This window comes from Apteryx mantelli, unplaced genomic scaffold (assembly GCF_036417845.1).
Source record: "Apteryx mantelli isolate bAptMan1 unplaced genomic scaffold, bAptMan1.hap1 HAP1_SCAFFOLD_34, whole genome shotgun sequence".
Classification (NCBI taxonomy): domain Eukaryota; kingdom Metazoa; phylum Chordata; class Aves; order Apterygiformes; family Apterygidae; genus Apteryx; species Apteryx mantelli.
Genome location: NW_027118693.1, coordinates 4978102 through 4991489, shown reverse-complemented (window position 1 = coordinate 4991489; position 13388 = coordinate 4978102). Strand labels below are relative to the sequence as shown.

The window sequence follows — 13388 nt, the reverse complement described above, 5'->3', positions numbered from 1 at the left end:
TCATGGAGCATGGTACTGATGCCTTTACAGGAGTAGGCAACACAAGAGCTTCAGAGCCACCCTCTCGCTGGCTGGGGTGAATGCAACTACTGTTGTCAGTACTTTGAGAAGGAACATAGCATTTTAGATCTAAGAAAGGGTTTGCAGTGGACCAGAATATTTCTGTGTTCATTTAGCAAAGTCCTCAAAGTCCACCTTTTTTTTTTTATTAACTTATTTCATTTCAATTCACCTATTAAAAAAAAAAATCCATTATTTATCCAGCTCAGGTATCAAGGAGGTGGGTAGCTATTTAGGGGACCTTTATCCACAGAAGAAAGTCTGTTATTTACTGCGCACATTTATTACAGGAAGCAGACCCTGTTGTCAGGAAATGCTGCTCATATTGCTTAACTTCTGGGCCTCCTGGGTGTCTGCTGGCCCACGTAGTGCCCCTGCAGCCCAGAGACACAGGCATGTCGTTTTGTGTGCGCTTCCTCCATTCAAAGCACATGAAATCAAGTGAGGGCTGTTGATCACTGCTGACAAAATGTGTGCTTTGTTTTGTTTTGTAGTGTGGCAGTGAGGATATGTGCTGCATGCCTTAGGGCATAAAATACAGTTTGACGTCTGCACAGAGCAGAGGAAGCAACACCCAGCACGGTCTTGTTTGTACCCCTTGCAGGGGGGAACTCTTGGAGTGACCTGTTCCTTCAATGGAAGAAGCAAATTCCTGAATGAACTATCCCACAACTGCACCTGGACTTTTCCCTGGTGTAAATAAAGTGAACAGTCTGGAGGTCAGGCCATCAGAGCAAAGCAAGCACCTAAGATATTGGTGTAGAGGCAGCAGTGGGCAAACAGTGAGGTTCTGTTATTTCTGTGCTGTAACCAGAGGTGTGGCGCTCCCACAGATAGTCAAACTGTAGCTTTCTATCCAGAAATATCAGAGCCATTAGTGCCAGAGTGACTTTGAGGGGGATTTTTCACAATAAGATGCCTAAGATAACTAAGTTAAAGTACTACCTGTGATTCCAAAGTCTCTTCACTGAAGATGTCTTGGTGGGATTCTTTGCCAACTTAAAGCGGATGGGAGTCATCCAACTAACTACCTTCAAACTTTCCATGCTAGGCATTTAAGACTAAACTCATCCATCTTGTGTTTCTGTACTATTGGGAGTGAGTGATTTAAATAATAAAAATCTCTCAGATAGAATGATAATGTCATATTTTTATTTAAAATGGATAAACAAATACTGCTTTTGATTCTCATTCCAAAACAAGATATTTGTCTTGCAAATCGTGAGTGAAAATGAATCCATGAAAATTATAAAATGGCAATACCATGACAAGGATTAGAGAAAAGGAATTTTTTGTTTGCTTTTGTTTGGTGAAGGGGTTGGAGAGAACTTAAGGTCTAGATCTAATCCTTGTGGCTGCAGAGGCTGCACCTCACTGATCTAAAGTCCCTCACTTGCACAAATTATAACACATTACCCAGCATGTGGTTCAGTGCATCTGGCATTTCCTATTAAACAGATGAGCCTCCTATGCTCAGTGTACTTCCTCTGAAGTACTATGGACAACTAGCATAAGAGGAGATGATATAATCCTCTAGACTATCACAGGAGGGTGGGCAATGCCCTCAGCTTAGGGCATTTAAGTTACAAATGTTTATATGTGGACCAAACTATTCCACTGCGTGAGGCTGTTCTATTAGCTGAAGTATTGGCTCTGACAGCATTGTGTCATAAGGACTGGGCATTTATTTCATTAAGCTTGATCTGTGGACAATTGCATTGTTACTCAACAATTAAATTACTGACCAATATTCTGGATTTAGTTGCAGCTTAAAAGAGAGCTGATGTTAGGTGGGTAATTTAGACTTTATTTTGTCTATGTTCTTGTCCTTACCAGGAGGTTAATGGGGAGAAGCAAGTGCCACTTAGCAGAGAAATAAAGCCATTGTTGTTCTCCTTTTTATTTGTTCCACCTGTTTTCTGTCTCTTTCTAAAGGCAAAAAGGCTCAACAAAGCTCTGTCACCAAAATAAACAGGCAAACCAGATTGTGTGAGAAGGAGAAGCTGCATCCAAACTGGAGGAAGGTGAACCGTCTTGAGAATTTGGTGTGCCAAGGAAGGAGGAACTTCTCAGCTTGTTGCTTTCTGTCTCAGTTTCCACACTTAGAAAACACCATCACCAGGGTATTCACCAGGGTTTGTAAAGTGCTTTCAGACCATTTGAAAGGCATCCCTATCTGAGGATTAGGTCTTATCATGGTGATATGTTTCAGGAGAGAAACTGGTGTGATTTCATGAAACTCCACACTGCTAAGAAAGAAAGGTGTAATTTCAGCAAATGAATCCTAATCATTTGTTCCATCCCCCCTCTGTTTTCCTTCCACATACAAAATCTCTCCTCAGAAGGAAAAACATTTTCTGGAGATTATCACACTTCTCTTCAAGCCCACCTTGAGAGCCTTCTTCATCTGCTCGTTCCTCAGGCTGAAAATAAAGGGGCTCATCAGAGGAGCTACCATTGTGCTGATCAGGGCCACCATTTTGTAATAGGAAGTGTGGTGACTTGAAGGCAGCACATACTGGAAGATGCAGCTACCATAGCCCAAGATGACAAAAGTGAAGTGAGAGGAGCATGTAGAAAATGCCTTGTTCCGTGACGAAGCTGAGGGCAACTTTAGTATGGTGTTAATGATGTATAGGTAGGACATTGCTGTCATGACCAGTGAGCCAAAGAGGATGATGAAAGCGTTCATGAAACTTACCAGCTCAAAAGTCTGTGTTTCTGCACAGGACAACTTGATCAAAAGCACAACGTCACAGAAGAAGTGGTCAATACGATTGGCATTGCAGAAGGGCAGCCTGACAACTAGGACAGTGGGGACAACGGTGACCAGGAAGCCTGCAGTCCATGACCCCAACAGGAGCTGAACACAAAGCTGACTGTTCATGAGCATGGGGTACTGAAGAGGGTAGCATATGGCCACATAACGGTCGTAGAACATGACAGCGAAAAGGACAAACTCAATGTTGCCCAAGAGGGAGTAGAAGCAGCACTGAGTTATACAAGTTGGGTAGGAGATGGCTTTGCTGCCCATCAACAGGCTTGCTACTGTTTTGGGTATGATGGATGTAGTGATGAAGATCTCCAAAGAGGAGAGGTTGCAGAGGAAAAAGTACATAGGTCTGTGGAGGTCTCGGTCAGAAAGAATGAGGGCAATGATCAGCAGGTTTCCAACTAAGATCACCAGGTAGGAAGCCAGGAAAGTGATTGCTATTAGGTACTCCTGATGGTGGAGGGAGGGGAAGCCCAAGAGAAGGAACTCTGTGACAGTCGTATGGTTCAACATATCTGCAACTGAGCTGCAGTGAGTAAGAGAAGATGGTGAGTGGAGGAAACGATTCCTTGTAAGGTTAGAGGAAGTGGAGACAGGTAGAGAAATGTAGAAGTATAATAGAAGAGATACATGGGGACACTCACAAAAAGTCTGTAAGGAAAACAGAGAAGAGAGGAGAGGCAAGGAGAAACAACACAGAGCAAGGAGACACCATTTTAAACAGTAACAACAAACTTAGTTTCTACGTTAGAGTAGGAATTCATTATTAACAACATGTAAGTTTTTGCATTTGAGCTCCTTACTCAAGTGTCCTTTTATAGCCAATGGAGAAAAAAATAGACATTTCTCAGTCATTCTTTCTCTAGTCTATCTTAAATCTGTATTTTAGGATGAGAGAAAATCCATCCTGGAGAAAGATAAAAACATCTCTTTAAAGCGACATTAACTTTTTGTTTAGGTAAGGAATGGAGAGAAAGCAGAAAGAGGATGGTGATAAAGGAGGAGGCCACTGGGAAATAAAGGTAATAGGAGGGACAAAGCCAAAAAGAGGGAAGACAAATATTCTATGATTAAAACTGTGGTCTTTCCCTCCAAGCTTGAACTATTCCCTATAGAGCAGAAATCTTTATAACCAGATTTTTCTTCAGTTGCAGCAATCTTTCTTGCTGAGAAATGGTTTTGATAAAACATGCTGGCCATCAGAAGGAAAAATAAAAAAGTAATACAAGTAATACAAAGGAGAGAGAAAGAAAAAAAAGAAAATCCTAGGAGATAAAAAGATAAGTAGGGAATTTCATCAGTTGGGGATAAAAAAAAATAAGCGCCCTATCTTGTAAAACAAATAAATAACAAACAGAAACCCAGAAGACTTTTTTTTTTTTTTTTTTTCTGTGAACACTGGAAAAAACGAAGCTTGGTTTGATGTGGAGTCGGTCCTGAATTCATTACCCGAGCTCTTGAAGATGTTGAATTCTCTATGCAGTCCTCTCAGGACAATCTACCCCTATGTAGACCATCTCCTTTCCATCCTGCCGCTTTTGCTCACAGAACTTGTATAAGCCCAAAAGAGAGAACAGTACTACTCTGTGCTGCTTAGCTGGACCTGGCCAACAAGCTAAAGCAGAAGAAGGGGCAGAGACCCAGGCACATAGACGCAGACTGATCAGCAAGGTCTCATTGCCTGAGAAATATCACAGGCAAAGGGGGACAATCACAGGCAGGCAGGCAGGCAGGCAGTCTAGGAACTCAACAACAACAACAATAAGAATCAAAGAAAAATGAGGTGAAATGCAGCAAAGCAGTTACTTACATTAATCTATGTGCAGGAAACACTATCAAGGGGAAAGAGAAGGCCAGCAGAATTTCTGCAGACCATCATCTCCTTCCCTCTCCTCCCACAACCTTGAGAGAACAATCATCTGGCATGTCTCATTTCAAGGTTCTTGCAGAGCCTCTTTGAGTCAGCTGCTAATGCCGTTTGTTCTGATGCACTGTGCTGCCAGACAGAAGTAAGCTCTGATTTTCTTTTTCCTTTCAAGTAAAACCATGCAAAGTGCTTTGGCATTCCCTGAAGAATCACGGTCCCCTGTGCTTTCCTGAGATGCTCCTCAGCAGAGTCGGTCTGAGAGGGTGACAGGACATTAATTAAAATGATAGCTGGTACCCAGGTGACCTAATCCCTGCAGAACTGTAGATCCATTTTGTGAAGCAGCCTAAGAGAGAGAAACAGCAAATCTTTAAAAGTGCTATCAAGAAATGTAATCTGTGAAAGCAGTTTCTGTGGAGCTACTGTCACGCTCCCTGCCTTATCTTTCTAATGTTGGACATCGAAAGGATAGATTTTAAATGTTCAAGAGGTAGACACCTTAGGTTGCCTTAGGTTAGTCAGTGGAGTTTAGGACATGATTCAACTTTTCACAAAATGGATTTCTAAAGGAGAGGAGAGGAACAGATTCCTCCTCTCTAAGGGCAGAGAGAGGCTTGAGTGACAGACTGACATGTAGGCATCTTCATTGCAGACCTCTGGGAGCTCTTCAGGGGTGAGACATTGGTTCCTAAGGGCCACCTGACTATCTTCTACCCCTCCAAAAGGAAGTGTGAACCTGAGGGTTCAGAGTTATAACTGCCAACATAATGCAGACCTCTCTTACCATCTTAATGCATCTAGGTTAGGACTACGCACCTCTGAATTGTTCACCTGAAGTTCAGTGAGAGCAATCTCATCCGTGGTGACACTGAGCAAGGCTTTCCCTTTCCCTGAGTATAGGCAGGCTCTTAGTCCACCTTCTCTGTGCTCAGTGTGGACAGCCCCAGCAGAGCACAAGCCTCTGTCCATAGGCTTGTTACTGAACTCCAGTGTTCCCAGGGGACTATTGGACCCTGTCTCTGTCTAAGCTGGGCTCCAGATCTCTTCTTGTTTCAACCCATTTCTTCATTTTCCAATACATCCAGGGGGTGCAGAGGAGTGGCTGGCGTAGCCCAGTGTCCCCTCAATTTCCTCACCAGTCTTTCAGGAAGCATGTCCCCATGTCATTGTGCTTCCAGCTGATGTATCACCTCGTGTAGGGTTGATGCACAGAGACATTTGGCCAGTCTTCCTGCATCTTGGGATCCATTTTGACCACAGCACTTTGCTTGCAAAGGGTTTGCGTGAAGGAATTCTGAAGAATGTGTGCTATGAGTGATTGTCCTTATGAAATATATCCACCTGTCTCTAGTGAGTGGGATCATGTACACCAGTCAGGGTGGCATTTTATCCACACTCAGCATCCTTCTGTAACTGTAAGGTTGAAGAGAGAGCAGCTGTTCCTGGTGAGGGTCTCTGCTGGGCCAGTCTCCAACCACACCTGGAGCAATGCTCCAGATGTGACCCCAGTTGTGGGAGCATTTGGCACCACCACAGCCATCCCCTGGGGTCAGGGCTGGTGCTGCTGGGTGGGGGGAAGCACCAGCCACCGCAGCTAACAGCTCTGGGTGCACAGGGGTGCACACAAGTGGTGCTGGGACCCCTCCTCCCCCATGGGGCCAAACCAGGGGGACAAGGGGTCCAAAGGGCTCTGGGGAATGTGATGGGGAGACAGAAAGAGCGGAGGAGGCTTGGGAGAGCTTTTGGTAGACAGAAGTGGGTGAGGAGCAGGAGGAGGGCCCGTGACACCCAAGGAAGTGACCAAGAGGTGGAGCTCAGTACTGAACTGATCAGCTAGGGTTTTCTTCATTTTGTTCACTGCCTGTAGAGCAAGTGTGAAGCTTTCATCATTGAGGCAACTGCTGTCCTTGTGCTTCAAATGGTTCCTGCACCTCTTAGCTTTGAGCATGAATCGTCTTTCAACCAGAAGCTGGAAGCTTGACTTCCTGCTGCTCTGTGTACCTGGAGGCTGGCTCTAAGGTCTTCCAGGCCATGTGTCTCTGCAGCAGGGGCTGGGGCTTGACCCAGAGAAAGTCATGGCATCTCCCTGGTCCCCCTTGTGAGAAGGAAACTGCAGAGACACTGGCCTGCCAAGAGGACTTTGCTGCCCAACCAGAAGACCATTTCCTGGAGGAGGATAACCGTATCAGGAGCTTACAAAGCTCTGTCCCATGCCCTTGAGTTCAGGAGTGCACCCTCAGCAAGTTTGCTGATGATACAGCACTGGGAGGAGTGGCTGATACACCAGATGGTTGCCCTGCCATTCGGAGTGATCTTGACAGGCTGGAGAAAAGGGCAGAGAGAAACCTCATGGAGTTCAGGAAAGGAAAATGCTAAGTCCTTCACCTGGGGAAGAATGACCTCATGCACCAGTACAGCCTGGGTGCCCCCCAGCTGGAGAGCAGCTCTGCAGAGAAGGACCTGGGGGTCCTGGTGAACACCAAGTTGACCGTGAGCCAGCAATGTGCCCTTGCAGCAAAAGCCAATGGCATCCTGGGCTACCTTAGGAAGAGCATTGGCAGCCGGTCGAGGGAGGTGAGGGAGGTGATCCTCCCCCTCTACTCAGCACTGGTGAGACCACATCTGGACTGGTGTGTCTAGTTCAGGGCTCCCCAGTACAGGAGACACATGGACATATTGGAGCAAGTCCAGCAAAGGGCCACAAAGATGATTAAGGGACTGGAGCATGTCTGTCATGTGGAGAGTCTGCGAGACTTGGAATTGTTTAGCCTGGAGAAGAAAAGGCTCAGAAAAGGCTCTTATCAAGGTTTATAAGGATCTGACGGGAGGGAGTAAAGAAGGTGGAGCCAGAATCTTCTCCGTGGTGCCCCGTGGCAGGACGAGAGGCCCTTGGAAGGAGGCGCTCCATTCCCAGAGGGTACACCTCTGAGATACTGTGGTCTGAAGGCAACCTGCGCTGGAGCAGGGACACCCTGCATGAGCCAAGAACTATGGTCCAAGAGCATTTGCTCCATGACACATTGCTCACCAAAGTGAGGCTGAACAGCCTGTAGCTCCCCGGGTTGTCCTTGTGGCCTTTTCTGAGGATGGGCACAACAGCCCTTTTTCAGCTCATTGGGACCTCCCCTCATCTCCACAACCTTTCAAAAATAATAGAGAGCAGCCTTGCTACGACAGCAGCCAGCTTTCTCAATGCCCTCTGATGCCACCCATCCAGTCCCTTAGACTTGTATGGGCTGAGTTCTTGCAAGTAATCCCTCGCTCAGACCTCATCCACTGCTGGTCACTTTTCCCCTCTGGAGTTCTGACTCTAGGTGCTACGACCCAGGAGACCTTCTTGGTGAAGACTGAAGCCAAGAATGCATTGAGTGCCTCAGACCTATCTACATCTGCTACTACTAGATTCCCTGCCCCGTTCAGCAGTGAGCCCACATTTTTCTTTGCATTCTTTTACTGCAGCTGAAGCAGTAGCAGCTCTTCTTCATGCTCTTGACATCCCTGCAAGTGTCAATCCCACGGGAGTTTTGGCTTCCCTAACACCATCCCTACTTCACTGGACAATATTTCTGAATTCCTCCTTTGCAGTTTCTCCCTCCTTCCCATTCCCATATGCTGCCTTATTGCACTGGAGCTCAGGCATGAGTTCCCTCTTCAGCCAAGCTGGTCTCCTGAGATGTCTAGTAGTTTAACTGAGTATCAGGATGGACCATTCTTGTGCTTGGTGGATGCTGTCCTAAAAGACCTGCTGGCTCTCCCGAGCTACCCTGCCCTTCAGAGTTGCCTCCCCTTGTCTGTCCCATGGAAGAGCTCCATACATCTGAGCTGTGCCTTCACACAAAGGGCGCCTCCTCATCCTCTGCCTTGGTCTCTCCTGAAGAACTTGTACCCTACTGTCGCAGCCCTCCAGTCGTGCGAGTGAACCCACCACATCTCAGTTATTCCAACCATGTGGCAGCCCTGTGACAGCTTGTGTGTCTCCAGTGCCTCCTGCTGTGCCCCAGGCTGCATGCACTTGTGTCTATTTGGGCTGTAGAGCCTCAGCTGTGGCACAAAGCACAGATTGGTCATGGGGAAACCTGTGACCAAGGGCCAAGGACACTGTGTGTGCAGTGGCTCTACTTCAGAGCAGAGACATGCTGGCATAGATAGCAGGTGGCAATGTAGTGGTGAAAGGAGGTTCCCAATGACATGGCAAACTGTCTAGTACCCAAGGCCATGGCGAAACAGGGCTGGGCCATACAGGAATGGCAGGAGAGGGGGTTGCTGCCCAAGCTGAATCTGCAGCGCCTTGAGGCCTGTGACAGAGGTGAACTGATGTCCAGGCAGGACAAGGTGCCAATGAAGAAGTCCCTGAGCTGGGACAGCCTGCAGCGACATGAGTGGAGACCTTGGTGTGATGTGCCTCCCATCTATGCAGCATGCTTGGATGTAGATGGTAGAGACTTTGCCCAAATGCAGTGGTGGGATTCAGTTATTCAGGCACAGGTAGGAAACTCGAGGTGCCCTGGGACACCTCCTGAGCAAACACTCCAAAGGGGCATGGTTTTCCTCTAGGTCCCAAGCTGGATCTGCTAGAAACAGGGGGTTGTGCTGGACAGCCCAGGCATTGGACAGGGCACTGCAGGCCTAATATTATGTCACTGAATCGAGTGTCTGCACTGAAATACATCAGCTGTTTATAATGGAGGGATCTGCATGTTTCTCAGGTTCAGAGTGAGGGGACACCTAGCACTGTGAGGCTTCTACTGTTCAGATGACCAAGGAAATTCCCCACCTGGCCCCCACCTGATGCTCTAGAAGGATAGAGGTCTCATAGTTGCTCCATCAGAGCAAGCAGACACTGGAACACGCCTTGGACCACCTCTGTCTCTTAAAATTTCACCAAGTGTTAGTGGGTGACCAGCTGACTCCCACCCTTCATCTCCGCTGATTATAATGGGAGTGTAGCCAAGGAGCTCGCATGCAGACATCTCTGTTGTGCTCACTTCAGCTTTGGCAAGGAGGATCCCACCTCCAGTGTTTTTGCAGAGCTCATGGGAGGGATCTGAGTCCCACTCCATCCCAGGGGCTTTAAACCAGCAGGAGATGCCTAGATTGACTCATCTGAATCAATACCTGCAGTGTGGGAAAATGAACTCCCGTCTTGTCCCTGCCGAGGTGTCCTGCCTAGCTAAGAGATGGGAATAGGGGCATCTGGAGTGGGACATTTCCAACTCTCCTGGATAACCATCCTCTGATGAGACAAACTGCAATACTCTAACTGGTCTCTCTCCATTGTTTAGAGAGGGATCATGGATGATTATTTTGGTCTGCCTCAGTGAACATTTCCCAGGAGCAGGGAGCACAAGGGACAGAGAAAATCACGCCTTCAGCTGGGCCTCTGCTCCTGAGCGGGGCCGGGTTCCTGGATGCAGGGAGTTCATGGCAATGGGGCAGCACTGCCGAGAGAGAGCTGCATCCAGGAGCAGCTCCTCTGCAAAGAGCGGCAGGGATCCAGGCACTGCCTGCTCTTTCTGACATGCGATGAGACAAGACCGAGAGATGTGAAAGGCAGTCTGGAGCGGGAAGACAGAGGAGAGCTCATTTGTGGGAGAAATCTTCACAGCCCTTTACACGGTAAGTCTCTGGCTGAAGGACAACACTCCTGAGGTTCCTGGCAGGGTCACTCTCCTGGCTTCTCCAGGGTGGAGGAGGAGAAGATCATTCAGAGCAGGGATTCCCTCCCACACCATCACCGGGACACGGCATCCAGCTGCCTTCTCCCAGGGACGGTGCAGGGGGGGTGAAGCCAGGGTGTGCACACAGGTCTGCCCAGGGCTGTAATTCAGAGCAGTATCCCTGCACCCCAGGGACGATGCAGGGGGATGAAGCCAGGGTGTGCACACAGGTCTGCCCAGGGCTGTAATTCAGAGCAGTATCCCTGCACCCCAGGGACGATGCAGGGGGATGAAGCCAGGGTGTGCACACAGGTCTGCCCAGGGCTGTAATTCAGAACAGTGTGCCTCCACCCCAGGGTGCTGTGTGCCCAGGGCAGTGACTCTGCCACCTGCAAGGGTCAGCGCTCAGCCTGCCTGGACAACTCCCCACAGTGCTGCAGGGAGCAGCTCTGGGTAGGAGGATGGACCCCCAGCGGGGCAGGTTCATTCCCCTGCTGAGAGAGTGCTGCGTGGGTCAGGACTGCTCACAGCTCCAGCTCTTGCACAGGATTTTCAGAGGGGACTTTTCAAGAGGAAGGCAAACACAGGGTTTTCCTGAAAGAGAAGCTAATTTCCTGAGATGGTGCTTTTAGTTTCTTACCACCCGGCAAGGGGATAATGGAAAGGGAGCTGTGAGCTTTGCCCTGCCTGTGGGAGGTCTCTATAGGGCAGAAGTGGGCACACAGAGGTTGGAATGGGATCTCTGAGCACCAACCGCAAAAAGACATTGGGACAGAGAAACAGCTCCCAGCAGGGACAGCTCTAGGCAGCAGAGGTGGGCAGTGAAGGAGAGGGAACTGCTAACAGAAACATCATGGGAGGATGGATTTGAGCAAGTCATGGTCAGTCCCTGCAACACCGATGCCTTCCTCGGTTTTCTCAGTTTGGCCCTGCAGAAACCTCCCACAGGCAGGGCACTGTCCAGGAACATCCCCACGTTTGCAGGTGCTAAGCAGCAGGTCAGACAAACCCTGATGAGGCCAGCAAAGGGGAAGCTGGTGTTGTCTATAGACTAAGGGATGGGTGAAGGCACTTTCAGAAGGTCCTAGCAGACCCCTTGACTGCTCATTGAAACTGTTAATGAGTCTCAGTCCCTTGTGCAAAGCTCACAGCTCCCTTTCCATTTTCTCCTTGCCAGGTGGTAGGAAACTAAAAGCACCATCTCAGGAAACTGGCTTCTCCTTCAGGAAAACCCTGCGTTTGCCTTCCTCTTGAAAAGTCCCCTCTGAAAGTCCTGTGCAAGAGCTGGAGCTGTGAGCAGTCCTGACCCACGCAGCACTCTCTCAGCAGGGGAATGAACCTGCCCTGCTGGGGGTCCATCCTCCTACCCAGAACTGCTCCCTGAAGCACTGTGGGGAGTTGTCCAGGCAGGCTGAGTGCTGACCCTTGCAGGTGGCAGAGTCACTGCCCTGGGCACACAGCACCCTGGGGCGCAGGGACACTGTTCTGAATTACAGCCCTGGGCAGACCTGTGTGCACACCCTGGCTTCACCCCCCTGCAGCGTCCCTGGGAGAAGGCAGCTGGATGCCCTGTCCCAGTGATGGTGTGGGAGGGAATCCCTGCTCTGAATGATCTCCTCCTCCTCCTCCACCCTGGAGAAACCAGGAGAGTGACCCTGCCAGGAACCTCAGGAGTGTTGTCCTTCAGCCAGAGACTTACCATGCAAAGGGCTGTGAAGATTTCTCCCACAAATGAGCTCTCCTCTGTCTTCCCGCTCCAGACTGCCTTTCACATCTCTCGGTCTTGTCTCATCGCATGTCAGAAAGAGCAGGCAGTGCCTGGATCCCTGCCGCTCTTTGCAGAGGAGCTGCTCCTGGACGCAGCTATCTCTTGGCAGTGCTGCCCTGTTGCCACGAACTCCCTGCATCCAGGAACCCGGCCCTGCTCAGGAGCTGAGGCCCAGCAGAAGGTGTGATTTTCTCTGTCCCTTGTGCTCCCTGCTCCTGGGAAATGTTCACTGAGGCAGACCAAAATAATCATCCATGATCCCTCTCTAAACAATGGAGAGAGACCAGTTAGAGTATTGCAGTTTGTCTCATCAGAGGATGGTTATCCAGGAGAGTTGGAAATGTCCCACTCCAGATGCCCCTATTCCCATCTCTTAGCTAGGCAGGACACCTCGGCAGGGACAAGACGGGAGTTCATTTTCCCACACTGCAGGTATTGATTCAATCTAGGCATCTCCTGCTGGTTTAAAGCCCCTGGGATGGAGTGGGACTCAGATCCCTCCCATGAGCTCTGCAAAAACACTGGAGGTGGGATCCTCCTTGCCAAAGCTGAAGTGAGCACAACAGAGATGTCTGCATGCGAGCTCCTTGGCTACGCTCCCATTATAATCAGCAGAGATGAAGGGTGGGAGTCAGCTGGTCACCCACTAACACTTGGTGAAATTTTAAGAGACAGAGGTGGTCCAAGGCATGTTCCAGTGTCTGCTTGCTCTGACGGAGTAACTCTGAGACCTCTATCCTTCTAGAGCATCAGGTGGGGGCCAGGTGGGGAATTTCCTTGGTCATCTGAACAGTAGAAGCCTCACAGTGCTAGGTGTCCCCTCACTCTGAACCTGAGAAACATGCAGATCCCTCCATTATAAACAGCTGATGTATTTCAGTGCAGACACTCGATTCAGTGACATAATATTAGGCCTGCAGTGCCCTGTCCAATGCCTGGGCTGTCCAGCACAACCCCCTGTTTCTAGCAGATCCAGCTTGGGACCTAGAGGAAAACCATGCCCCTTTGGAGTGTTTGCTCAGGAGGTGTCCCAGGGCACCTCGAGTTTCCTACCTGTGCCTGAATAACTGAATCCCACCACTGCATTTGGGCAAAGTCTCTACCATCTACATCCAAGCATGCTGCATAGATGGGAGGCACATCACACCAAGGTCTCCACTCATGTCGCTGCAGGCTGTCCCAGCTCAGGGACTTCTTCATTGGCACCTTGTCCTGCCTGGACATCAGTTCACCTCTGTCACAGGCCTCAAGGCGCTGCAGATT

At 49.1% G+C, this 13388-nt stretch overlaps 1 protein-coding gene across 1 annotated transcript; it reads right to left on the bottom strand.

The window, feature by feature from the left end:
- Positions 1–1727: 1727 nt before the first annotated feature.
- On the bottom strand, positions 1728–3094 carry LOC136996357 (olfactory receptor 6C76-like). The gene is made up of 2 exons (XM_067317283.1): positions 2450–3094; positions 1728–1763 (listed from the first exon to the last, which is right to left on the bottom strand). Exons 1-2 carry the CDS (start codon positions 3092–3094, stop codon positions 1728–1730), a joined length of 681 nt encoding a protein of 226 aa, XP_067173384.1.
- Positions 3095–13388: the final 10294 nt, after the last annotated feature.

Bases quoted from the DNA above. Each gene is read 5' to 3' on its own strand.
- LOC136996357 (XM_067317283.1), bottom strand. From the start codon at position 3,094: ATGGGCAGCAAAGCCATCTCCTACCCAACTTGTATAACTCAGTGCTGC. The intron at 1,764-2,449 runs GTGGGCTTGAAG...AATTGTCCACAG, and splicing joins AGATGAAGAAGGCTCTCAAG to ATCAAGCTTAATGAAATAAA.